At 48.2% G+C, this 26441-nt stretch overlaps 2 protein-coding genes across 5 annotated transcripts in view; one reads left to right on the forward strand and one right to left on the reverse strand.

Moving 5' to 3' along the window:
- The first annotated feature begins 130 nt into the window (after nt 1-130).
- Nucleotides 131-9447, forward strand: ANKRD40 (ankyrin repeat domain 40). 2 transcript variants are annotated; one of them, XM_033089415.1, is made up of 5 exons: nt 131-308; nt 5225-5373; nt 5759-6238; nt 7604-7785; nt 8450-9447. In XM_033089415.1, the coding sequence occupies exons 1-5, from the start codon at nt 175-177 to the stop codon at nt 8594-8596; spliced, it is 1092 nt and encodes a 363-aa protein (XP_032945306.1). In that variant the 5' UTR covers nt 131-174; the 3' UTR covers nt 8597-9447. The 2 variants fall into 2 exon arrangements, with proteins under 2 accessions (XP_032945306.1, XP_032945307.1); XM_033089416.1 differs by having other exon boundaries at nt 142-308; nt 5290-5373.
- The window catches only part of ABCC3 (ATP binding cassette subfamily C member 3), a 52066-nt gene continuing 34920 nt past the window's right edge, over nt 9296-26441 (reverse strand). For all 3 annotated transcript variants that reach the window (XM_033089412.1, XM_033089413.1, XM_033089414.1), the window contains 13 exons: nt 26222-26414; nt 25137-25251; nt 24831-24978; nt 24523-24730; nt 23944-24254; nt 22407-22606; nt 22106-22232; nt 20941-21042; nt 18757-18903; nt 18421-18579; nt 17664-17830; nt 15023-15217; nt 9296-12986 (listed from right to left, as the gene is read on the reverse strand). In XM_033089412.1, coding sequence (XP_032945303.1) covers nt 12878-12986; nt 15023-15217; nt 17664-17830; nt 18421-18579; nt 18757-18903; nt 20941-21042; nt 22106-22232; nt 22407-22606; nt 23944-24254; nt 24523-24730; nt 24831-24978; nt 25137-25251; nt 26222-26414 — 2181 coding nt within the window. In that variant the 3' untranslated portion in view covers nt 9296-12877. The remainder of the gene's footprint in view (nt 12987-15022; nt 15218-17663; nt 17831-18420; nt 18580-18756; nt 18904-20940; nt 21043-22105; nt 22233-22406; nt 22607-23943; nt 24255-24522; nt 24731-24830; nt 24979-25136; nt 25252-26221; nt 26415-26441) is intronic.

Here is a 26441-nt window from a genome sequence, read left to right on the forward strand (position 1 = left end):
CGGGCGGGAGCAGGAGCCCCGGGCCGGGCGCAGGCGGCGGCGCGAGCAGGGCGGGCGGTCCCCACTCTCCCTCCCCATGGCCAGGAGTGGGCCGCCGCGGCGGCGGCGCTGACAGGCCCGGAGCGGGGCAGGGCGGGAGGGCGGGCCCAGGTGGGACCTGAGTCCGAGGGGAAGATGAGCGCTCTCCTAGAGCAGAAGGAGCAGCAGGAGAGGCTGCGGGAGGCCGCGGCCTTGGGGGACATTCGGGAGGTGCAGAAACTGGTGGAGAGCGGGGTGGATGTGAACTCCCAAAATGAGGTCAACGGCTGGTAAGTGGGGAGCGGGGGAGGCCCAGGGTCAGAGCTGCGGGCCCGGGCGCCGGACGGTCGCCCGTGATCTGGGCGACACCAGCAAAGGCGTGGCCTGGCGCCTGGGGCCTCTGAGGTTGTGAGCTCCTGAGGCCAGCCGGGCCCCCCTACCTGGTGTAGTTCGGCACGCGGCCTGCCTAAATCCTGACCCACGTGGTCCTCCCGAGGCAGCGCCCACCCGACCTCTGGCGCCCCCGCGATCCCCGCATCCCCTGGCGAAATTGGCTTGAACGGTGCTGGCTACGATTCTCACACTAATATGGAGCTCATCCCAGTTTGAATGTTGAATTATTTTGCCAAAGGTGCTAATGAAGAACACAACTGTGCAGAGCAAAAAGCATAAGCAACTGAGCAAATATGAATCTTATAAATTAGCACGATTTCTTTTACCAAGACCAGGGAAAAAAAACAGTCACTTGCATCACTACTCTGCTTCTCTGTGTCTCACTGCAGCAGTGATTGCTGCTGCCGACAGCTGCCTTTTGAGGGAAGGCTCATTCATTTATTCTCTAGAGTGTTTTGCTTTGTTTTCCTTTTACAAGTTCAGATACAGAATTTGATCCAAGGGTTTAGATGCCTGCCTGCAATTGAGTCCTTCCCAGTTAACTAAGGAGTCTCATTTTAAGATGTGCTGGTGGTCAAATTTTTAGTGTTAAGTTACTGAGTGTGGTATTATTCTGCCTTCTTCACATTTAAATTTAAAATATTTGATCCAGTCTACTTTGCTGGCTTAGAGTAAAAGTCGGTTTGCAAATGTTTTATTTTATTTTTTTAAGTGGAATCGTTTAGAACTGAAAGCAACAATGGAGATGGGTTTAACCCCAGAAAATAACTTGCTCTAGGTCACACAACTATTAATATAATAGCCAGGACCAGAACCACAGTTTCCTGACTCCTCACAAATCTATCTACCTCCTTACTCTAAAGAAAACAGCCTGGGTAACTTTTCAGAAACCTAGGAGACAGATACTGCTGTTTTGTTTTGTTTAAAAGTGTTTGCAAACAAGCTTGCTGTTTTGTGTGTACCTTTTCTGACATTCTTTGGAATTTCACAAGCTGTGAATCACTGTTCTGGCACTGAGAGGCAGTGTTGTGTAGAAGAATGAGGCTGGTCTTTCCTGTCCATTCCTGCCTAGCTATTCCAACTTGCTGGAGTCACTTCATTTTCAAATTATTTCAGGAGAATATTGTGAACATTTAACAAGATGAAGCATAACATAAATAGCTAACATTTATTGAGCTTGCTCAGTAGCACAAACGAGGTTCTAAGTGCTTTACATGTATTATTCACAACTACTCAGGGACATAGCTATTGTTATTCTCTCCATTACAGATCAGGAAACTGAAGCCCAGAAAGATTAAGTAATTTCCCCAAGGTCATAGCATTTACAGTACCTAGTGGAGCTGGGAAACAAACCCAGCATCTGACTTTCAGACCCCACTTTCCTAACCATAATGCCTGCCACACAGTAGGCACTGTTGGAAAAAAAAAGGAACAGGCCCAAGGTCCCAAGGACGGCAAACCAAGACTTAATTGCAGTTTCAGCCCATCCCAGAAATGTGACCTTACGCCAATCAGTCTGGGATTTCCTGATCGGTACTAGTGTGGTAATCTGCCTGATAAGAACCCTGTTGCCCTTCCCTGAAGAAAAGCACACTTGTCTGAAAAAAATGACCCTTTCTTGCCTTATGTTAATAAATTTCTTGTCCCGCCCAATTTCTGCCTATAAAAATCTTCCATTTTGTGCAACTTCTCGGAGCTCCCTTCTGTTTGCTAGATGGGATACTGCCCGATTCATGAATTGTTTAATAAAGCCACTTAGGTCTTAATGTAAGTTGAATCTGAAATAACCTGAAGAGACTTCTCATAGATTTAATTGGGGCCGATGTCTAAATAGGCATTTCAAATTCAACATGTCAAAGGTTGAATTCCTAGTCTCCTTTCATCGGTTTGACTGCCCCAAGCCTGCTGCTCCGTGTTCTCATCTCAGTATCTGAGGTGCTCAGGCCAGAAGCTTTGGGTGCCCTCCTTGCCCTCTGTCTTTTCTTCACACCCCACATCCAGTCATTGACTAATTCTGCCAGCTCCACCTTCGGCTACAGTCAGAATTCTGTCGCCTGGATCATTGCTTCCAACCGTTATACCTTATAGTCTTTTTTCAACACAGCAGCCTAACTAAAAATATAGGCCGGATCATTTCACTCTCCTCAAAACCCTCTGATGGGTCCCATCCACTCTGAGTAAGAACCCTATAGCTTCTACTCCCTGTCCCCCAATCTTCCATCCTCACCTCTATGCCTCGTCTCTGGATTTGCCCTTTTGCTTTCTTCATTCTGCTCCCCTGGCCTCCTTGCTGTTCCTGAAACACCAGGACACAGCCATGATTCCAGGCCTTTGTGTTTCCTCTTCTCTCCATCTAAAATGCTTTGACTCCCTCACCTCCTTTAGGTCTTAGCTTAGATGTCATCTTGGTGAGCCTTTCATTGACCCTCAATTTAAAATTGCACCCTGCCCCTCCCCTGCCTCTGGCATCCCCTAATCCCTTTCCTCGCTTTATTTATTGTGCCGTTAACACTAACCACAAAGCACTGTTTTGTTTATTTATTTGCTGACTGCCTCCGTTTCCTCATCTGTGAAATGTTGATAACAGTATTTAACTAGGGGTTGCTTAGGTTGTTTACAAGATTAAATAAGTTAATATATGTAATGTTTTTAGACCAATGTACATCATGTAAAGCATTATATCTGTGTTTATTTTATTATTAAGCAGTGTGCTGGACAATGAGATATAAAGATTATGCTCTAAAAACTTACTCTCTAACATTGAAAGCAGGATGGTTACTGCTGTCAGTTTTTGGTTGCTCAGTAACCACAATTTCTGCACTGATGAATGATGCCCAGTCCCTTTGGTCTGAAATACTTCCCAACACTAATAGAATATTCTGGCTGCAAATTTAAAGCTTCAGGAGTTGAAGTTCAAAGATAGAACTCCCACATCAATTGTAATTGAAGTGTCATGCATACCCCGTGGCTTTAAGGAACAAGTATGGCTCATGAAGAAGTTGAAAATACAGCCTGGCGGCAGTGGCTCTGAGCTATGACTGCTCAGAGCCACACGGGTCTTGACTGTAAATGATCACGTAGGGCGCAGGGTTGACTTAACCCCACTTTAAGGGTGATATTTTAGCTAGGTGGCTTTTCCCAGAGTCTCTCAGACCCACTGGCCGTAAATTACCTCCTTCACTCTCAAGCTTGTCATGAACACATTCGTCATGATTTACTACTAGCGAGTGAGCACTTTATTTCCAAAAGGGAACATATTTTTCTCATCATGCTCCATTCATTTTTGAGCGCTCGCTTATTATAATTATTCACTTTTCAAACCTATGCCACAGATATCCACACACAAACATAGTCTCGGCTGCGGTTTGCCCAGAGACAAGGACGCTTTGGATCCTTCTACACCTGGCAACATCTATCTTCTTGGTTCACTCGTTCAGCAAAATGTTAATTAAGCACATGTATGCCCAAGCAGATACTTTCTTATCTTCTCCTGGAGCTTATGTTGTAGAAGTCTAGATCAAGACTCTTCCCTTATATTTCCCAAATTGGCAGTCTTTTCGTCATAAAGTGCCCCTCAAAGGCACCTGAGTAATCTAATTCTAATGAGTACTATTGTGGAATGTCACTCTGGAACCAATGGAGTTGCTCCCAGACAGCCAGACAAGCTGTAAGTCATAAATGTTAAGGTGCCCAGGGTAAAATCAGCTTTTTCCTGGAATCAGATGAACTTTCTAGCTATTATATTTCCCAGGTTAGTGACCTAATCCTCACTATTGAACATATGTTCTGTTCTTTACCATATCTGTATTTGGCTATAAGCTCTAATTGAACTCGCAGTGCAATTGGAGAGTTGGTGAATGAGGACATTTCAAAACCGAGCAGGAAAAAGTATTTTCCTTCCATTATATCATTCAGCTTTGGCAACTGGGGATGAATTTAGTAGCTCTGAATCCTTTCATTTCTGCTAAGATGGAGTTTTTGCTGGCATACTAATTATATTTCTATGCAGTGTTAAAATAACCCTTCAGAGTGTGCATAATCTCCTCCTATGTGTACAATATTAAATAATTCATTTTAACTTAAATGAGTCTAGTATGTTAGAAGAATTCTCAAGTTTTGGTGGTTGATATACATTTTAACAATGCCTTAGGAATTCAAGTCTGTGTGCAGTGCCTTGCATTTAAGCCAATGAGGGTATGTTTGTAGCCCAGAGAGAACTAGAGAAGCCAACTTTTTTAAAAATGGAAATTTGGAAATCCTTTTGTGTGTGTGTGAAGGAAAGAAAAAGAGGAAAAGAGAGAGCAACTGAGTGTCAGACAGGAATATCTGCTGTGATGATGATAATTTTAGCAGCACAGCACGCTTGTAGATAGAAGATGGTTATTTGCCTGATAATATTTATTCTTCAAGTGATATTTGATGCATATGAAGCAAGTTTCCATAATGCCTAGAAAGGAATATGGCAATATAAAGATATATTTTAGAGAGACTGGGGCAATCTAATGAGTGACACTGACAGAGTAACTCTCAGCAATACCATTAGAGTTCATCTGGCCAACCAGCCTGCCAGCCTTCTGGAAGCCATGGAAATTAAAGCTCCTCGGATAAACTCGTTTCTCCCAAGGGCCAGAAATGAAATTTAAAAATAAATTGTAAGCATACTAAATATTTTGATCGTCTGCTTTCTGAAAAGAAAAGTTGAGATTGCCAGCCTGGTTTCCTGGTGCTAGCTGAACTCTTGCATGTATTTATTTACTAACACGCAGAATTTGAAATCCCAAATCACTCTATTTTTTCCTTTTCTTTGGGACAGGACCTGTTTACACTGGGCATGTAAACGCAATCATGGTCAGGTAGTCTCTTACTTGTTAAAATCAGGAGCTGACAAAGAGATTCTTACCACAAAAGGAGAAATGCCAGTCCAATTAACATCAAGGAGAGAAATCAGGAAGATTATGGGAGGTGAGTCTGCGTTTGGGGGCAACTTTTGATTTTGTCAAATAAATTAAAGACTTGTGTTATTATTGGCTGCATTCTTGATGCCATTCAAACACCCCGTCTGTTTCTAAAAGCAATGACTGTATTACTATGCCAAGATAGTAATTCCATGCTGTTTCTGGAAAGGTAGGCAATATCAGGTTTTATTTTTTAATCTGTAAAATTTAAGGTGATAAAAATGGTAATTATAAACCTAACGAAATATTCTTTTCTTTTTTGACTTGAAAAGACACTAAACACTGACCAAAGTATTTGTCATATCCCAAAGGACACTAGCTTTCACAAGACACTCTTTTCTTAGTAATGTTTAAAGGACTATGTAAAAGTTCTGTGTTTTCTTCTTTTTAAGTGGAAGACGATGATGATGGCGACAACCTGCCCCAGCTGAAGGAGTCAGAACCGCCCTTTGTTCCCAACTACTTGGCCAACCCAGCTTTCCCTTTTAGCTACACCCCTGTGGAAGAGGATTCGGCCAAGCTGCAGAATGGGGGTCCCTCCACACCTCCTGCATCACCCCCTGCAGATGGATCACCTCCATTACTGCCCGCTGGGGAACCTCCCCTCCTAGGGGCCTTTCCTCAGGATCGAACCTCTTTGGCACTCGTTCAAAACGGGGATGTGTCTGCCCCCTCTGCTATACTCAGAACACCAGAAAGCACAAAACCAGGTCCTGTTTGTCAGCCACCAGTGAGTCAGAGTCGCTCACTGTTCTCTTCTGTCCCGTCCAAGCCACCAGTGTCCCTGGAGCCTCAAAATGGGACATATGCAGGGCCAGCGCCAGCATTCCAGCCATTTTTCTTCACTGGAGCATTTCCATTTAATATGCAAGGTAACCCCTTATTAGCAAACAGCCTCTGCAAAGGGACAGATGTGTCCAGAGGTGTAGTGCTTTACTTCCTGGTTTTTTTGAGGGAGCTGGGATGGGACTTATTTATTTTGAGCTTAATTACAGATTTACAGAAAAGTTGCAAGACTAGTACAAGGAACTCTCTTTACTCAGATTCACAAATTGTTTACCTTTTACACATTTACTCTGAATTATTTAAGCGTGTATTTCCTAGGAACACAGATAGTCTCTTTCATAATTGTACAGAGTACAATTATCAAATTTAGGAAATGCAATCTTGATATATAATACTGTTCTTTAATCCACAGTTCATATTTAAATTTTGTCAGTTGTTTCAACAATGGCCTTTGTAGCTATCGTCACACCCTCCACCGTGCCCTCGGCCCAGGATCACCCATTACATTTAGTTATCATGTTGTTTTAGTCTCCTTTGATCTGTAACGTTTCCTCAGCCTTTCTCTATCATTTTGGACCTCAATATTTTTAAAGAGTCCAGGCCAATTATTTTGTAGGATATGATTTCCTGTCATTCTTTCTCTATTTATTGGTATTCTACTGGAAAGAAGGGATTTCCCTTCTCCTCCGTTCATATCAGTATAAGCTCATAGATTCCTATTTTATTCACTGGGTTATAATCCATTACTGTTACTTTGATGCCATATTTGCCCAGAGGGAGCTTCTTCAAGCCAGTTCTTATGTCCGTTGGACATGTCCTGTCATTCTTGGAGCATTTCCTTACTTTCTGGTGCAGTAAGGTGTTTAGTCCCGAAGCCAAAATGCCTCCCTTTACTACGGTTACTGAATTGAAATCCTAATTACTTTAATTTTTATTAGTTTTTTTATTAGCTTTTTGCCCTTTTACTGTTTATTGCAAGGAATTTCATACTTCATAAATACCTCGAGATCCTCAACTGTTAAATCTTTTTAGAGTAACTCATGTACTCGTATCTTACCCATGCCTCCTTTCACTTCTCTTCTTCCCCTGCTGTGCAGTTTGAGTCCTAAACCCATTCTTAGCCTTTACCTCCTTAGTTCCAGCAGCAGAAGTAAATTATCCTTCTGTACGGCTGTGATGGTTGTCCTCTTCCCCACCCCCCACCCCCACCCCCTTTTCACTTTGTGAACCACAGTCTTAGATGCACGGAAGACAATGCAGGAAACTGTGCCAGCAGAGCCCGAATTAGGCCTGAGCGAATCCTGCTGATGGTGTTTGGTTTTTCTCATTGGGTGGCACAGGCCTCCAGCATGGGGTATGGTTAAATATAACCATCTTCTGGAAAAGATCTTAAATTATATAGGCTGATCATGCCAGAACCATTCATTGACATTTATCCCTGTGTTTTCTAGAGCTGGTACTCAAGGTGAGGATTCAGAACCCATCTCTTCGAGAAAATGATTTCATTGAAATTGAACTGGACCGACAGGAACTCACCTACCAAGAATTACTCAGAGTGAGTTGCTGTGAGCTGGGTGTTAATCCGGATCAGGTGGAGAAGATCAGAAAGTTACCCAATACGCTGGTAAGAAAGGTAAGGCAAGTCTGTTAAACATGAGTGGTTGGTTGCTTTTTGCATTTGGAAAACATCCAGTTTCCTCCTTGGTTATATAAGTCATACTTGAAGGAATGAAAAGAAAATAGAAAGGGAGCAAAGAGTGGTTTGCCAAAGGTAATCACTGAGCTTTCTTTTCCTCTACTGGGTCTGTAGGGACATTGCATTTTTGAAAGTTGTAGGCTACCAGAGAGAATTTTCTGAATTATCATTCACATATACCCATTTTCAGCTATTTCTATAGTGATCTGTAAGGATTACCTTAGTGCACTGTCAGAACCAGGTTAAATTATATGGCAAACCCACATACATTTGTGGTCCTCCCAACATCTCTGGGTTCTTTGAACATCAGGTTTCTGGCTTCTCAGAGCACCTGAGGAAAACTGATTCCTGCACTGCTTCTCGCTTCAAGGTGTGCTCATCTTATAGCAGCTGCTGTTAATGGCTCCACCATTCCAACCCTGCTCACGCCCCTGCGGACTTCCCTGCACTCTCACTGACAGCCTGCCAAAAGGAATTTTCTTTTTTCTTTTGCTTCTAGGCTTTAAAATGAGCCAAGATACTCATATCAACCCAACACAGGTCACCAAATATATAGAGACAAATGGCGCCTCTTAATCTGTTTCACCTATTTTTGTTTTAGGATAAAGACGTTGCTCGACTCCAAGATTTCCAAGAGCTAGAACTGGTTCTAATGATAAGTGAAAATAATTTTCTGTTCAGAAATGCTGCATCCACACTGACTGAAAGGCCTTGCTACAACAGGAGAGCTTCAAAACTGACTTACTAATGCGGCAGGGACTTTTATCACTGAGCGTTGTGACAGTGTGCGTCACCTCTGGGCCAAGGACAAGCCATTGATCTAAATGCCTTGGCCGCCTGGGAGGGCCCCCGTGCCCACTAACATCATTCTGCCAAGGTAGGAAGCCCCTGACCCCCAAGCAGCGGTGCCACTCTTCCAAGCCTCTTGGTGCACAATAAACCTATTGCTCAAAGCTGTGAACACCTGAGAAGTGGCCTGGAGAGGCAGAAGCGACGGTTCTCCATCCAGTGTGTTTTACGTGCAGCATGTAAGAGCGTTGTCTAAGCAGAAGCTGAGAGGGAGCAGAGCCTATTTCTAGCTACTCCTGTTGACAGTGCACCTAAGGCCCAGGATGCACTTTTCTTGGGGTTGCGTGCTCACAATTCTGAAATGTGAACTAACTGGAGAGGAAAACTGGGGAAGCACAGGTACTGGACAAATGGGCTTTAGTGTGTCTTGTGACTGAGGTTTCATATAACATATTTATAATATTACTCAGGTTAAAAGTATTTAAGAATACATTTACCTAGTTGTAAATCTGCTGTTAACCAAAAGAGCTTACCCTCCCCCACTTTTTCCTTTGTCAACATTCATGACTGTTTCTGTCTCTAGTCTGCCGTCGCCTAGATTGTCATCGCTGCATTAACTCCCCTTCATGGTCACTAGAGGGCTCTCCGATGCTTTCCAACAGAGCAACCGCTTTTTTTTTTTTAAACTCTAAAGTGATTCCTGTCATCTATCTGTTTAATTGCACCAAACAAGAAGAGCACAAACATTGCCTGTTCATGTTCTCCACTTTCATTTTCCACTAGAAATGAAAAGCAATTTTTGAGACTGAATCTGTTGCTATTTTAAAGGTTATTGTGGGAAACTGAGCTAAAGGAGTTAGCATCTTTATTTTTGTATCAAAGATAAAGGTTATTTTGAAATTATTAGGATTTTTACACAACTCTGAAATCTGTTTCTTTTATAAGCAAATTGTTTGATCTTGGGGATCCCCCACTACCCACACCAATCCACTTAACAAAGTCAATTGTGAGTCTACCAGGCTTTGTTCTGGAAAAAACAAACACACCCGATTAAACGCTTGAGCATGACATAAGAATTTTTTAAAAGAATGCATTCAAGTATTCTTTTCCTTTCCTTCAGTGTCATCAACGTTAAAAGAAAAGCCGCTGTCTTGTTAAAAGAGCTTAACTTTAGAAATAAGAACGAGCACACTTCGACAGGCGAGCGGGGGTTGGAAGCCAGCTGTCGAAGAGCCTCCCTGTCGTAAGAAGCTTTTTCCCCATAGTGCCTATAGTTTCCAACGAAACTTAACTTCCTAACTGTGTTAATTTTATTGGAACACGATTGAGAGAGAATGTGCAGAATATGTCAGTGCAAGCGAATGTGGTGCTAAGATGATGGCCTCCTGCTGCTGCCCAAATGCTGAGCTGAGGTGAGGTGTTTTCATGGCCAGCTTCACGGAGTCACTGTTCAGCGACTTACCTATATTCCACCAATTACTGATGGTGACTTACTTACCCTTGTACAGTGTTTGCATAGCAGAGTAAAGGTTATTTATTACTCCCTTTCTCTGAAGTACTTTAAATAAGAAACCTCCCTTGATTTCAACCAATCAGATGCTAGTTATTTAGGTATACTAACCTTTTTTCCCCTTTCCTTTGAAAAAAGCTACAATTGACTGATAAAATTAAGGCTAGTTCTACCTGGAGGAAATAAATTCAGTATTAATTCATGTCTACATCACTGGGGTTAAAACTCTTCCAGCCATCCAGGTCAAAGAGAGACTCTGTGAAGCAGTGGAGGCCCCTGGCCGGGAGATGGACTGCAGAGTAGCTTCAGGATATTTCCAGGGCTTAAGAAACGGGGAGCGAAGGTCTTGGCATCTCAGGTGAGAGATGGGCCCTGCATTGACTGGTCTCTCTCCTCTACAAAGTCCTCTGTGGTTAAGTGACTTGTATGTATGGCAGTAGGATAAGACTGCACAGTTGCTGGTAGGTGAGTTTAAAGTCTTAATCTATGCATTCAGAGAAATATTTTTATATGCTTTGTGTAATTTATAACAAAGATTTCTTTTTAGTTTTGTTAACTGTGAATTCACCCCTCCTCCTCCACTGCATATTTAAAGCATGAGTTCACACAGTGTAAACATTCACTGAAGGTTTTTCTTCTTTGTGTGCTGACTGTTCAAATATAACAAGTATTATTAAAATTAAATATTAACTGACCGAGCCCATATTCTTTAATTTTGGCCTTCCTAAACAGCAGTATACTTCTAATCATAGGGGCTTCAAATTGTTGGACAGTCCTAGGGACGAGACACTCCGGAGGAAGACTAGAAGGGACCATTTCCCACCTGAGCCTGCATCCTTCTGCTGCTTTGGTGCTCCTGCCTTATCAGTGACACCTGGAGACAGATATTTCGTGCAGTGTCTTTCCTCCCAGTTCCCAGCAGTCAGCTTCATTTCCCCAGAGTAGCTGAGCCAGCTAGATGGAGGTCATCCTCTATTAACCACATTTTTTGATTATCCTATTTACTCTACACAACTGAGCCTCTCCTTTGGGCTGTCAGCACCTGTCAGGGCCTCGATGAGCTCAGAAGCAAACTCCCAAGACAGGAGAGGAAATACAGCCTTACACCTTCGAATCTTTAGTTGACAATGATGCTGAATGAATCTGCATTTCTGTTGGTTTAGGGCAGCCAGAGCCTCACAAAGCAGACGTCATGCCAAATTGGTCTAATAAATCAGTGAGCATAGCAGAGACCTTTTCTTAGCACCAAGCAGAGGCAGAATAATTTGGGCTTTTGTGCTTTCATATTTGCTTTATCACAAGGATGGAAGTCTTCTTCCATACACTCACAAACATCCTGAGCAGAAAGAGCCTGCCAAAAAAAACAAAAAGACAAAACAAAATGTGATTAACCTTTAACAAATGGTCCTGTAGCTCAGGCCGACCCAATGCATACAGAAAAACCAGATCAGAGGCGACATCTCCACGCCTACTGCAAACGACTTAGGGTGGGGGAAGATAACAAACCATCATCCACAACCGGTCACATCATACTAAGAAGAAAGGTAGAGGAAAGGAGAGAGGAGATCAGAAAACTTAGTAAGGTAACAAAGAAGAGATCCGTTTCAAACATAAGGTCTTGTGCAGGTGGACTCTGACCTGTAGAAAATAAATGATTGGCTTGCTCAAGAAATCAAATTTAATTCACTCCCTCATATCGTTTACCAGCCTGGGACCGTCAGGGCAGGGGCAGCCTGGGCTGCTCTGTGCCTCTCCCACATTCAGCTTCAGCCAGACTGAGGAAGATGAATGACTCGGAGGCCTCACTGGTTATGGGGACCTGTCCGGAACAGACTTCTAAAGGAGCAAGGAAATGAAGCACCACGCACTTCTCAGCCCCTAGAGAAGCAGGCTGAGGTCTGAGGGACGACATAAATGTGGAGGTGTTCACAGCAGCTTTCCCAAGAGGGCTTGGGTCAGATTTCAGGGGCTTTATTTCTCACCTTTTTATAATATCTGCACAACAGAGCAGGAACTACTGGCAATTACCCAGGGAATTTTGGCTGTGAAGAAAATATTTCCAGCCCAAAGCTCTCGGATCTATAGTCTTCAGATAATTGCAGCCATGTAGATGTGTATAAAGTCCACTTCTGCCTCTTTCCCTTCCTCCCTGCCTCCCCCAAAGGTCCTGACCCCCACACCTGTGACCAAGCAGAGACAGCCTACATCTGGGTGTACATGTTGACCATGTAGCTTCCTTACACCGGTGCTCTATTTTTAATGGATTCAGGCCAGCACTCCAGAGTACAGGACTCAGTTCCTAGGGACAACCTGGCCTGGCAATCTTTTGTTCCAGGAGGAAAAAAGCTTTATTAAAAAAAAAAAAAAAAAAAAAGAATACTTCAGAGTAGAAAATATGAAAAATCATAGGGGGCAGGGAGGTCATTCAGTGAAGTGAATGAAAACAGTGTAGTGGGGAAATAACACAAGATTGGGTATCAGGACACCTGGGGACAAGTCTGGGCTCTGCACCTCAAACCAGCTGTGACCTCCGGCGTGTCAGGCACCTCGTGGGCCTCACGTTCTCATCTGCAGCATTTAGCACGATTACCCTGTGAGGTGCTTTACAGGCAAAACTCTCACAAATACCCCCAGCATTTGCCTTCAAGTCCATTCTGCAGACATATTTGGTGTCCTTTCCCTTCCTGAGGAAAACCAGGAACAGCCAGGAGGAAATCCCAGGAATATATTTTAGGCAAGTCCAGCGTCTCTGGCCATCCCGTAGAAGATGCCTCTGGCTGCAATGAGGTTGATTGGAGAATCAAATTCAGCTACTGTCCCTTTGTCCAGAACCAGGACCCTAGCCAAAGAAAAGAAGTGGTCAGGTATCCGTCCCGCTCAGACCTGGCCTCACAGCCCAACCCTGCCCTGGGTGTTGCTCAAGCCCTGCAGTGACATGCCAACCCTCCTGTTTCAGTCAACCCACCCAACGCAGCCGCTACACCACATGTGCACACTTGCAAGGCTGGTTATTTTAGCCACTCCGTTTGCTCTCCTGGCAGACGAGGCGGTTTCTAGGATCAAACACAAGGATTCTATTCATCTTTGCTAGTCGGGGCTCCGAAAACCTTCGCTAATGAGCCTTTACCCTGGCCGGGGTCACAGGACTGTGCGCAGGGAGCCACGGGCCTGTGCACTGGGCCCTGTGCATTTCCATCTGCTTTGTGCCAACTCACAAAGGCACACGGCGGGAAACTGGTCTGCAGTGAGGCCTGACACTGGAATCTGGGCCTTTGGCTGCAAATCTGGCTGCCGCTGATGGGTGGATCTCCCTCCACCCCCATCCCCCCCACACACATATAGTCAGGTTTGGGATTAGGTTATCCCGCCAACTAATCACAGGCTGCACCTGGTACAGACAACAGGCTAGCTCCCAGGGTGAGGCCAGAGTGGAGAGAGGTCTCCCAAGCCTGGGGAGATGCCCCTCGATGGGGCGGTGTGAACCACACTCTTTCCCCATCTATGAGGTGCCCGGAAACGTGTCCTTGGAAGGAGTGTGTCTGTGGACATCACTGCCTGGTCACTGCCTATACTGGAGTCCAGGAGGCTGCCCCTCCCTTCAGGGGCCTCTCATTGCTCTTGGAGTGCAGACTGAATGGGTCACTATGGTCCTCGAAGTGCAGCATGTGGGGCCTGCCCCTCTCTCCCCCTCATCTGATTTTCCTGCCCTTTTCGCCCTCTGTACCCCAGCGTCACATGGCCTTCCTACCGCACGGCCTCTGCATGTGTTGCATCCTTTGCCTGACATATTCAGCTCCCTCCCTACCCCATCTCCTCCCCTGCTCCCAAACTCCTATTTATCCTTTTGGGCCCGGCTGGGGCTTGTCTCCCCTTAGGAGACAAAGTGTCTTGGCTGTCCTGGATGAATTGGCTTCCTCAGACCCACACACGGACCCTGCTTCCTTCCTGCAGCCTTTCATTACACATTCAGTAGTGTGATTATTTGATTAATTTCTGCTGGCCCTACTAGAACGACTAGCTCCCCACCCCCAAGGTCAATTGGAGGCTTTCTCCCCTCAGGGCTACTGGTGAAAGCCATTTTCAGTTAGGCCTGGAAACAGATCCTCTCAGCCCAGCCCCGTCCCTTCTCTGGATCCAGGACCCAGCACTTCCTGCCCACCCTCCCTTCTCTTCCCCAGTGGGGTCCTGGATGGCAGTGGGGTGAGGATGGAACAGACAGACCATAGTATCTCTCAGGCATTGTCAGCTTGGTGCCCTGGCCCCTGGGGGCTGCACAGGCACACTTATGAAAGAGGGATAAGGGCCGCGCATTGCCCTGTCCATGCCCTGTGGGTGTTTATTTTGTGAATGAAAGTCTGTCGGTGTATTCCCACCATACTCCTTCAGCATAGATTTGTGGCAGCATCCTGCCTCCTCTTCGTCCCTTTGAGCTCCCATGTCTCCAAGGGGGCCAGCCTGCCATGCCAGCACCAGCTCACTTCCATGACGCGTGTGAGTCACCCAGCCCCACCCCTTGTTCTCCAGCACCACACCTTGACATTGGGCACAATGAGAGAATAGGTCACAATTTTTCCTTTTGGCTGAGTGAGATGCCTCCCCAAGGAAGCCATAAGAATCCGAGGGCAGGGCCCCTTCCCTAATCCCCTGAGGAACTGGTGCTAGGGAGAATTATGATAAGGGGATGTTTCCCGGGATCACGTGCACTTTAAACGCTTTATCTCATGGACTCTTCTACAACCCTGAGAGACAGAGGTTCATGAAGGTTTTGCACATTGCCCAACGTCACACATCCCTCCTACATCCAATAACCTGCCCCTTCCTGATGGCCCAGGTGACACCACCAGGGCCATGCTTGCTTGGGTGCCGGTGCCCCACCTGGTGTAGTCCATGATGGTGTTGAGCCGGTGTGCAATGGTGAGCACCGTGCAGGTCTCAAACTGCGTGCGGATGGTAGCCTGGATGAGGTCATCAGTCTCCAGGTCGATGGCTGCCGTCGCCTCGTCCAAAACCAGGATGCGGCTCTTGCGGAGGAGGGCTCGGGCCAGGCACACCAGCTGCCGCTGACCCACACTGGGAGTCGGAAAGGCAGACATCTCAGCCGGGCACCCCCCACCTGTCTCCAGGCTTCATTCCCCGAACTGTTTCTGTCTCTACTCCTTTCCCAGGGCCCGGGACTGGCTTTCTGTCTAACCTCTTTCATTTCTGCCTCCTCCCAGGCCTCTTACAACAGGAGCTGGAGTCAAGGTCTGGACACCAGAGGATTAATGAGGGGCCTCGAGGGTAGAGTCCATGCCCCACAACATTGACTCTCCAGTCTGTCTTTTCTGTGCTTTCTTCCCCATCCTCACTCAACTGGTGCCACGAGGCTTCACTCTATCCGTCGTCTCCACCTTAGTAAGGACACACTTAAGTGGCTCTTCCTGGGTGTTTGCATATATGACACCATCCCGCTGAGCCAAATATCACACAACTCAGACAGGCATCTCCCACTCCCATGGGAAATACAGGCCAGGGCTCTGCTGTGGGAACAAGGAAGGGCAGGGCAGGGGAGGACCTGGGGAACTGCCCGTGTCTGGTCACTGGGGAAGTGGAGGAGGGGGCGGGACGCATACCTTCAACCTCTTGCCTTGGAAGCCAGGGCTAGTGAACAAAGTGAGGCTGTGTTCCCAACCACAGAAGCTGCAGCACCCCCACACCCAAGGACAAATACCTCAGTCCTTCCCAAAGGGGTGAGTCATCACAGCCCGAGTGAAGGCAAGACTCTCTCCCTGGCCCATTCCCGCAACTAATGAAGGTTTTGGCAGCAGAATGAGCTGCCAGATAGAACGCAGGGCTGATTTATGGTGGGACTGGCACAGGATACAGGTTATATTTAAAGTGGCTACGAGCTCAGCGAAGGAGGAGGGGAGCCGATTTCTGTCTCAGATCCTGGTATTTGTGGGGATGGATGGGACGCTCTGGGGAAGGTGCTGATGGCAAGGAAGGATGGGAGAATGGGACAAAAAACAACTACCGTATGGGGTGATGGGGTGCAGGGTCTGGAAGCCTAGGCTTGTCCACCAGCCACCCCCAATATTGTTGGGTAAGTGAAATCCCGGTAAAATGCACATTCAGTCTCACAGGGCTGCTTGGGGAGTGGAAGTGTCTCACTGGTGGCTATAACGCAGCAGGGAAGGGTTTCGGGCAAAAGCTCTCGCTTCCCTGAGTTCCTGCTCCTCCCGTTGCTAGCTTTGGGCAAATAACTTTATACGATGAAGCCTCATTTCTGGCCCACAGGACTGTAGTAAAGATTAAACAAGGCAATGGAAGCCAAAGTGTTGTGAAGACTACCAAGTGCCGAGCAAATATAAAGGTTTTTGTTTGCTTTTGAGGTCTGGGGAGAGTCTGTGTATGGACCAAGTAGAGTAATAAGAGTAAATATGAGTAGCTAAACGTCTCCGGAGTAAATCTCGGCCAAGTGCCTTCCATTTCATCACAATGGCCCTAAGACTGCTCTGTTCAAACAGTAGCCACTGGCCACATATGGCTATTGAGCACTTGAAATGTGGCCAGTCTGAATGGGGATGTGCTGTAAATGTAAAAATACACATCGGATTTCAAACTTAGCAAGGAAAAATGGAAAATATCCCTAGTAACGTTTAGGTCAATTATACGTCGAAAAGGCAACATTTTCAATATACGGGGCTAAATAAAATACACTACGAAAATGTATTTCATCTGTGTTTTTTTTCTCTCTCTTTTTAATGTGGCTACTAGAAAAAATTTTAATTATACATGTATGGCTTACATTATATTTTTATTGGGCAGCATGGTGCAAAGAGGTATGAGACTGTTATTATTCCCATTTTAAAGTGAAGGGAAAGGAGGTGGAGAGAGGTTAAGCAACTTGCCCCAAATCACACAGCTAACACAGGTATGAGACGCACAAGTCTTTAGATTCAGTGAGAAGCGACTTCTGACTCGCCCTGCTGCACAGCTCAGCGGCTGGGGATATAAAATCTGAGGCTATGAGACAGCAAAGGAGGGCCTGGAGAGCTCATTTTGTCCATTCCTAAACTACAGAAGAGATTGCATCCATCTTGGAAAAATATGTATGATTTCCCTAAAACGCTGTCGCTCTCGTTTTACCTGCTCCACAGGTTCAGTCCACAAACCCTCCCCAGGCCAGCATGGCATGGACAATCTATTGGACAAGACTGAATAGGGCTTTGGAATCTCCCAGACCTGGTTCAAGTCCCAGGCATGCCTTCTCCCAGCTATGTGACTTTGGGCCTGCCTCAGTTTCCTCGTTTGTGAAGTGCGACCTCTGGGGCTTGTGTGAGGAATCAGTGAGACAGTGCACTGTGCCTGGGACACGGAATATGTTCAAGACAAAACAAGGCCCCCTAAGTGCACCCAGGCTGAGATGGGAGTGCGAAGGGCAGGAGGGGGTAGCCTTGACTCCATGTCATTTGATGCTAGATCCCCTAGCTGTAAAGGGTGTGCTGTTTCTGACCCACCCACTCCCAGCTGTTACCTGAGATTCTCTCCTCCCTCGGAGCACTGGAAGTCCAGGCCTCCTGGCTGGGAGCTCACAAAAGAGTGCAGGTGGGACAACTCCAAGGCCCGCCATAGGTCTTCTTCTGAGTAATTGTCGAAGGGGTCCAGGTTCATACGCAGGGTCCCCGAGAACAGGATAGGGTCCTGGGGACACAACAAGGCCTTAGACGGGAGGCCCCATAGGGTGCCATGGGCCCTAGGGTCAGGGAAAAGAAAGGATTGACGTGGCAGCATTTACACTCTGTCCCTAGCCCTCCAGGAGGGAGGCAATGGCCAAGGAGATAGAAAAATGCCTGTGGGGCAGTGATAAACCTCAGCTCTGCCAATCACAAAATCCTCCGCTAAAGCAGAGTCCGGAGCGCTAATCTGACTCCCAAGTGTCCAGTCAGCAGGAAAAAAATACCCCAGAGGAGCCAGTAAAAGTAAAATGTAATTCAGACCTGTGAAACAAGGATGCCGGGACAGAATACCTCAGGGGTGGGGAGACGCTTCAGGGGTCTCATGTTTCTGGCCTCATTTGCTGGCCCAGGAGGTTGACGGGCAGGGTCTGATTGGGCCAGGGTACGTCTGACCCTTCCAGGTCCATGACAGGTGGCCACTCTATGGTTCTGCTCTGTCCAGCTCTCCAGCCTCCCAGACAGAGGTCCCAGTCTTGGACCTCAAGCTACAGAACAGGGGTGGGGTCTGCCCCCAGGGTCGCTGGCCAGTGTGGCCAGTACATGTCAGGCTCGTACCTGGGGGATGATTGTCAGCCGAGAACGCAGGTCGTGGAGTCCAATGTCTGCCACGTTGAGGCCATCGATGAGAATTTCACCCTCCGCAGCCTCCAGGATGCGGAACAAGCAGAGGGTCATGGATGATTTGCCAGCCCCAGTGCGGCCCACGATCCCCACCTGGAGGGGGTGGGGAAGGGCCTGTCAGGGGGAGGCCAAGGGGTCAGTGGGGACACCTGCAGGACTTCTCCAGAAAGGCGGAGCAAGCATTCGAGCTGGAGCACTTGCTCTCCCGAAGACCCACACTCCCCACAAGGAGTATGGCCACTTCCCAGGCACAAACCCACCCACGCGCACCTTTTCGCCACCATGCACGCGCAGACTCAGGTCCTTCAGCACCAGCTCCAGGCCAGGCCTGTAGCGCACAGAGTAATTCCGGAACTCCACCTCGCCCTGCTGGGGCCAGTTCGCGGGAGGCCTGCTGCCCTCAACAACCCAGGGAGCCTGGCCATGAGCGGAAGACAGGTTCTGCATCAGGGTGGCACCTCTCCCCCAGCCTGGGCCCTCCCACTTTTCAGTTTCCTTCTCTCCCATGGTCCCTGGGGGAGAGTCCCTGATGCTCCTACGGACCACCCTGTGGTTCAACGAATCCTTTATCCCTCTGCCTTTATTTCCCACAGAGTTGCTCCCAAACCACCCCATCCTGTCCTCTCCTCTCTCCTTGTGCCCCACGCTCCTGAGCTGCCTGCCCCCCCCCCACCAACCTGCCCTAGCTCCTCCTTTCATCATTCATCATTCTTGGGTGGCTACTCTGTGACAGGTACTGGGGTCACAGTGGTGAGTAAGACAAAGTCCTTGCTCCCCTGAGGCTTACATTCTGGTATAGAGAGGCATACGATCAACAGATAAGCAAATCTACATAATGTAAGAAGGTGAGGAGTGCTGAGAAGCGCTTGGTGTTGCTGTACTATACAGGGCGGTCCGGGAAAAATTCCTGGAGGAGGTGATATTTTAATAAAGACCTGGAGGAAGTGAGAGAAGAAGCCAAGTGAATATCTGGGGGAAGGACATGCCAGGCAGAGGGAATAGCAAGTACAAATGCCTCCAGGTGTGTTCTGGAGCACAGGGACAGAGGTGAGAGGAAGGAGACAGGTAGCGAGTGGCCCCCTCATGGGAGCCAGAATGCCATTGCAGGCCATTTTAAGGATTAACATGAAGAGCTATTAGAGAGCCGGGCACAGATGAATGATGTGATTTGATGTGTTTTTAAAGGATCCCTCTAGCTGCCACCAGGTAAAGGGAGAGGAGAAGGTGGAAACAGTGACTAGTCAGGCTTTTAAAATAAATTGGGCGTAAGATGATGGTGGCTTTGAGAGAAGACTGACTGCATAATTTGGGAGGCCCAGTGTAACATGGAAACATGGGGCCTTTCGTCCAAACATTACTAAGAATGTCCAGGTGGCGACAGCAGAGCATTACACCAAGTATGAGGCCCTTCTAAGCGTGGGGCCTTTTTAAGATTGGGGACCTGTGTGACTGCACAGGTCACACACCCATGAAGTCAGCCGTGCTTCATGGCAGAGGAAGCCAGACTGTCAGCAGTCAAAACAGCAAAGCAGCTAGAACGGACCAAGAGATAACAAAAGAATGGGCCGCAGTGTTGGTGGCAGAATTTTTTAGGATATGGAAACAGGATGATGTGTGTAAACAGGGGAAACAGGAATAGTAGACATAAAGAAGGAGAATTTGAAGATCCCAGTGAGTGGGGGACGACGGGGGCATGCTTGGGGAAGGCAGGGGTAGATGAGTGCAACACAGAGAGTGAGTGAGAGAGAGAAGGGCAGCAAGGGAGTAGAGAGCACTGGCATTGGTGGAGCATAAAATCCAGGCTAGATGAGCTGATGGACAGAGGGACAAAGGCCGGTCACAGGATTGGAAGTCCCAGTGAGGACAAAATACTGTGATAGCAGAGGGCATGGAATACATGAGCTGAGAGGGATGCCAAGGATGGTCTAAAAGAGGGATCCTTGACACAGAGATCTCAGGGATGGTGCAGCTTCTGGGCATGCAGAGGTCTGTGGTGTGCCCACGGGAGGGTGTGAATGGAGAAAAGTGTGAATCCCCCAGTGGAGGACAACTCACTCCCTTTCCCCAACAAAGGGCAGGCTGCCCCACTGCTGCTCCTTCAACCAAGCTGATATCTTTGGCTGGATGCTCACCTTCTCTGATCACCCCAGCTGAATGACCCCCCCGCCCTATTTGCCCTCTTTGGGTGCATCACCCCAGAGCCCTGCAGTATGTCTTATTTCTCCTACTACATCAGAATCTGCTTAAGGGCAGACCTTTATCTTGCTCAATTGGGAATCCTCTATACCTCCTAGCACAGAACTCTGGTTGATACTCAATAATGGCTGAATGGATGAATGAATAAATGAAGGGCCCCCTGAGTGACTGGCTATGGGGTGTAGGGATGGCAGGCCACCTAGCACCCTTCCCCAGCCATTCCAGATCCCCCCACCCCAGTCTCATCCCAGTACCCACCTCGGTCTCCGTCCTGGAGTACTCCTTGACTCTCTCCACGGCCACAATATTAGACTCCAACTCTGATAACATTCGTATCATCCAGTTCAGAGCAAATGTCACCTGGCCAAAGGGACTGGGTCATGGGAAGGGCAATCTCCACTCCCCCAAAAATGGCTTTGGGAGGAGTTCAGGCTCCTTGGTTATGCTCCTGTCCCATGTATGACCTGGGAAGTTCTGGGTAAGCCCATAAATGTGCCACCTGGAGCTCTAATCACAACTATACCTCGGCAGTGACAATACAGACTTAACCAAGGGCCACCTAGCCCAGTGTTTCCCAAACACTAATGTGTACAAGAAAGACTTCCCAGATAACTTTGCTTCTGACTTAGTAGGTGGGTGGTGGGACCTGAGATTCTTTCTGCATTTCTAACAACCTCCCAGGCGATGTTGACATAACTGGTCCCTGGACCGCATTTTGTGTACCAAGGAGTCTTGATAGACATGCAGGATCCTGAACCCCATCCTGGGCCTACTGTATCAGAATCCACATTTTAACGAGATCTCTAGGTGATTCACATGCACATTACAGGTTGAGAAGATTGATCTGTCTGGATCATCCTTTGTTTACCAAAGCATTCAAGACTTGAGCGAGCTGAGGCATTGAAAATGTGATCTACTTCACAAAATTCCAGTTGCAGTTATGTAACCCTTTGGCAATACAGGCTGATATCAGAGTGACCTGCCTGGCCTCCAGCCCAGGCTCCGGTCATCTTCTCCATGTACTTTCTCTGAAGGCATGTGAAATGAGGTGTATTCCAACCCACACTTTCCTGCTCCAGGAACTGTCCGGATGGACCTAGACCTTGTGCACAGTCAAGACAAGTTCTGTTTTGTCTTTTGGGGACAAGCTGCAAGATAATTGCTCCAACTCCCCAAGGTAAAGACTCTCCTCCGTGCTCTTACGACATTTTGTTCCTCCCTCCACCAAGACCTGCTCACCCAGCATTACCCCCTGCTTGTGGAGTGTCTCTCCGTACTTGACTGTGAGTTCACAGTCCTGGCAAGCCGAAGTTGTGGCTGGTTCCCACCCTGGGCAGAGCAAGGTGCTCAGGAGATACCTGTAACACCTGTGTGACCTGTGTCCCAGTGGTGGCCCTGCCCTGGGACCTGGACCCCTGTGTACCTGTAGCGCATAGGACACAGAAAGGCCCACCATCCCTGGACTCAGGGTGCTTCTCCCAATCACAGCGAAGAGTGCAGCAAATAGCACAACACAGTTCCCCACAAACTCCACTCGGACCCCCAGCCACCTGCGGGGATCAGACAAGGAGGAAATAGGGCAGGTGCAGGAAGGGGGCAGTTTTCTGTTCAGGGGGAAGGAGGGGCTAGGACGCAGAATACCAGGGTCCCTCCTGCAGAACCCCTAATAGGAGCTCCAGGAGGAGTGCGGGTTGGGGGGAGTGGGGGGTGGGGAGGCTTCTGACCTGTTGGAGGCAATGTTGGGGTAGCAGCTCCTCTGGTTGGTGTCCACCCAAACATCATTAATGGCCTCAAAGTCCCGGCTGCGGCTGTAGGCCCGGATGACACTGGAGCCAGTCACCGTCTCCGAAAAGTGGGAGTAAATGGGTGAGCGGCTGACAGATTCCAGCCGCTTCAGTTGCCGTGATGTGGCCACATAGAAGCGCTGACAGAGGATGGAGAAAGAGCTTGGGGTCAGAACCATGGAACCCCCAGCTCAGTTCTGCATACCCTCTTAACCTCCGGGCTCCTCCCAGCTACCCCCACTCCCCCATATGACCTCGCTCCCTTCCCCTACCTGAAAGAACCTAAGACTTGGGGTCCTGATATGGCTTCACAAACTCATTCCGCCCTTTCCCTCGGCTCAGCTCTGCTCAGTCTTCTAGACTACTTCCCACAAAGCCTTTCCTGATTCCTTCCCGCTCTCAACCCCCTTCACCCTCCGTGTGGGCCTGAATTACAGCACTGACCTTGCTTTGCCTCCTAAGTCAGTGAATATGCCTATCTCTACACAAGGGCCCTAGCAATGTGCTCCCACAGTCAAATGTTTTTGCAAAAATAAGATAATTTTGTCTTCTTTTTATTAAAGAGCCTCTCCTTCCCGTGCCCCTTTCCAGTTGTGTAAGCATCAGCCCCGCAAAAACACAGTTCTGCCTCTAGCTTCCGTCCTCGACCTTGTGGATCCCAAGATGGCTGAAGCCGTACAGGACATGTGTCTGAGAGTCCCCTGCCCAGATCACAGTCTCCACACACAGGGGCTGCTACTGTGTTTCCCTGAAAGTAAGACCTAGCCGGACCATCAGCTCTAATGCGTCTTTTGGAGCAAAAATTAATATAAGACCGGGTCTTATTTTGCTATAAGACCAGGTATAATAATATAATATAATATAATATAATATAATATAATATAATATAATATAATATAATATAATATAATATAATACCGGGTCTTATATTAATTTTTGCTCCAAAAGACACATTAGAGCTGATTGTCCGGCTCGGTCTTATTTTTGGGGAAACAGTAGTCACCTTGTGGATTACCTTCAGCAACCGATTAATTCATGGCAGCACCGGGATTCAGCCATACAGATGCCATACAAATATAGTTAGCTCTATCTGAAAGTTATCAATTCATCTTAGAATTATACATACATATATATATTTAGAAATGTATAAAAAGAAGGGAAGGATAATGTATCTCAAACTGTTAACAATATTTTATTTAAAAATAGCCAGCAGGAAGAAGTTCCAGAATCAGTCACAATTTACAAGGATATCATGTTATCCTAGCAACAACCTTATGGGGCATGTTCTATGCTTCTCTCTATTTTACAGGTGAGGAAAATGAGTTTCAAAGAGGGAAAATAACTGACGGCCATCCCTAACCAAATCCAGCTGCAAGCCTGGGGTCTGACTCCCTGGTCACCTGCCCACACAAAAGCTCCACCCACATAAGCACCTCGCCCTCCCTCCCATAGCCATGCCCTCCCACTTGCTGTGCACCTGCACAAAGATGTAGAGGGCAGCCAGAGGCAGGATGACCACAGCGAAGAGCGGCGTGCTGACCACAATGACCACGACAGTGGAGATGGAGTTGTAGAAGGAACCCAGCAGCGTGAGGATGGTGGGGGCCAGAACCTCATCGATGACGTAGATGTCCTTGGAGAAGCGGTTGAGGATACGGCCTGAGGGCGTCGTGTCGAAGAAGGACTGTGGCGAGCGCATCTTGTTGTGCAGCAGCATGTGGTGAAGCAGGCGTGCAGCCTGGACACTGCCCACCGCCATCGTGATAGCCGACAGCACCACCAGGAGACCTGTTGGAGGAGGCAGAGGGGCACTCACTCACCTGGGCCAGGTGACAGGCAGGCAGGAGCAGGTTCTGGGCCAAGGGGTAGCCCCGGTGGTCTAGGCAGGCCCAGAGGCACGTGGACCACTAAGAAGGGTTAGAGAGGCACGGGGGCAAGGCAATGACTGTGACGGTGAAGGGAGACTCAGAGGCAAACACGTGGTTTGGGGGACCTAACAGCCGAGAGGTGAGGAAGGGGCCGTTGGAGCCCCTTCCAGGTATCTCTGCAGGCTCACCTTGCAGAATTCCCAAGGCGGCATAGACACCCAGCCTCAGGGAGGTGTTGTTCTGTTTGCCAGCCACCACAGCCTCGTTGGTCCAGGCACTGAGCCATATGTTGGCCCCAATGGCAGCTGCACTTTGACCCGCGTACAGCAGACAGATGACCAGTGCGGTGCAGAACCCCACAGCCTTGGCATAATCCCAGAACACGTTCAGCTTCACCTGCATGGCCGTGGCAATGAGGGACAGAGGACTCCCGTGAGCCCCAGGACTGCCGGGGGCCTGCCCACCCTCTCCAGCCCTCCTCGTTCACCCTACTCACCCTGCCCATCTCCACCTTCTCCTCTTCGATCAGCATCCCATTTGCCTTCACTTCTCCTGCCTGCGCTACCTTTTCTGCTGGACCCAGGCGTCTTCGGGGCATAGTTCGAACCTGGCCCTCCCCTTCCGAGGACATGGCACTCAGCTGTCTGTAGAGGCAGCTGGTCAGGCCCAGAGAGGAGGCCTCTGACATACCCACAGGACAGAGCCCCAGGATGTGAGTCTCAGGGAGAACGCACCCCGCCTGGCAGGCCTTGGGGAGCCCTGGCGCAGCTTCCCAGGGGTCTGAGAACTCTCAGGAGCTCACCTCATAAACTGCTTCCGGACCTCATACATAACTGACTCATTGTCCATCAGGTCTGTGTGGCTGCTGAGCGTGTCTTCAATCAGCAGCACCTCCTCACCGTCTACATCCTCCAAGGCTGCCACGGGGTGAGGGGTGGGGAGAGGGAGGGAGCAGACAGAGGTCAGCCAGCTCCCTGGAAGCACCGTATCCCCCATCCCTACGCCCATGGAGGGGCCCGAATGGACAAGCGTGAGATAAGATGAGAGGGGTTGAAAGGGCAGCAAAAACAATAACGACAAAAAGAAATGACCAATTCTGTGTTGGAAAAAGGGGGCAGCAAGAAAGACTTAGGTTAGACAAGAAGAAACACTTCCCATCAGGAGAAGGGGACTCAACTATAAAGGTTAGCAGCTTGGGCTCTGAGTCAGACTAGCTGAGCTTAAATCCCTCTTCCTCACTGCATGACTTTAGGCAGCACATCATTGTGAGAATTAAAGGAACAAATGTGTGTCAAGTGCTTAGCAAGGAGCAGAGCACTTAGTAAAAGCTCAAGACGTGACTCATAAAGCAGAAGGCAAGAAACACCAGGAAAAGGTCTGTGAGCCAGGCCAGAATTTGGGGTTGGGGAGCTGGAACTAGACAAGTGTGGGGTGTCTCATGAGCCCATGCACTTCTGTATGCCCCATGGGATTTTTCTGTTTATTCACTGTTTCATCTCAGTGCCTGGAATAGTGCCTGGTCATTTGCTCAATAAATATTTGTTGATGAATAAATGACATTTCCAAGCACTTGCATATGTAACAAACAATTTATCTATGAAACAGCCTTGCTGTACGGAGTAGGCCTGGGCCTTTATGCCCTTTTGGCACGTGGGAAAACTAAGGGTCTGGGAGCTGAGCTGCTGATCCAGGGTCTCACAGTGAGGGTGACAGGAGGAGAAAGGACTTGACTATCTCCAGTTCCCTTTCCTGCCTGGTGATGTCTGACCATCGCACAGATAGCCCAAGCACCTCCCTTATACAACACTGGGCCTGTCCAGAGATACTCAGAGACCCCCAAGACAGGGAAGAGGTCGGGAGGGCATAGAAATAGAGGGCCAGGGATACCGGTCCCGCCGTCTTCTTCCACATGCCCCTTGCCCTCATCGGGAGCATAGTTGTGGAGGAAGTTGGCAAAGGAGTCGTTGCGCTGCAGGAGGGCTGGGTAGTTGCCCACTTCAGACACCCGTCCGTCAGCTAGCACTATGATGAAGTCTGTCTGGGGCAGGAAGCTGATGCCATGCGTCACCAATACTCGTGTCTGGGGAGAAGGCAGCAGGCGATCACT

The sequence above is a fragment of the Rhinolophus ferrumequinum genome, chromosome 21 (assembly GCF_004115265.2).
Source record: "Rhinolophus ferrumequinum isolate MPI-CBG mRhiFer1 chromosome 21, mRhiFer1_v1.p, whole genome shotgun sequence".
NCBI classification, from domain to species: domain Eukaryota; kingdom Metazoa; phylum Chordata; class Mammalia; order Chiroptera; family Rhinolophidae; genus Rhinolophus; species Rhinolophus ferrumequinum.

What these genes read in the sequence shown, in the direction of transcription:
- ANKRD40 (XM_033089415.1), top strand. Translation starts at nt 175, where the DNA reads ATGAGCGCTCTCCTAGAGCAGAAGGAGCAGCAGGAGAGGCTGCGGGAG. An exon ending in CAAAATGAGGTCAACGGCTG is followed by an intron (nt 309 to 5,224) that starts GTAAGTGGGGAG and finishes TCTTTGGGACAG; the next exon opens with GACCTGTTTACACTGGGCAT. An exon ending in ATTTCCATTTAATATGCAAG is followed by an intron (nt 6,239 to 7,603) that starts GTAACCCCTTAT and finishes TGTGTTTTCTAG; the next exon opens with AGCTGGTACTCAAGGTGAGG.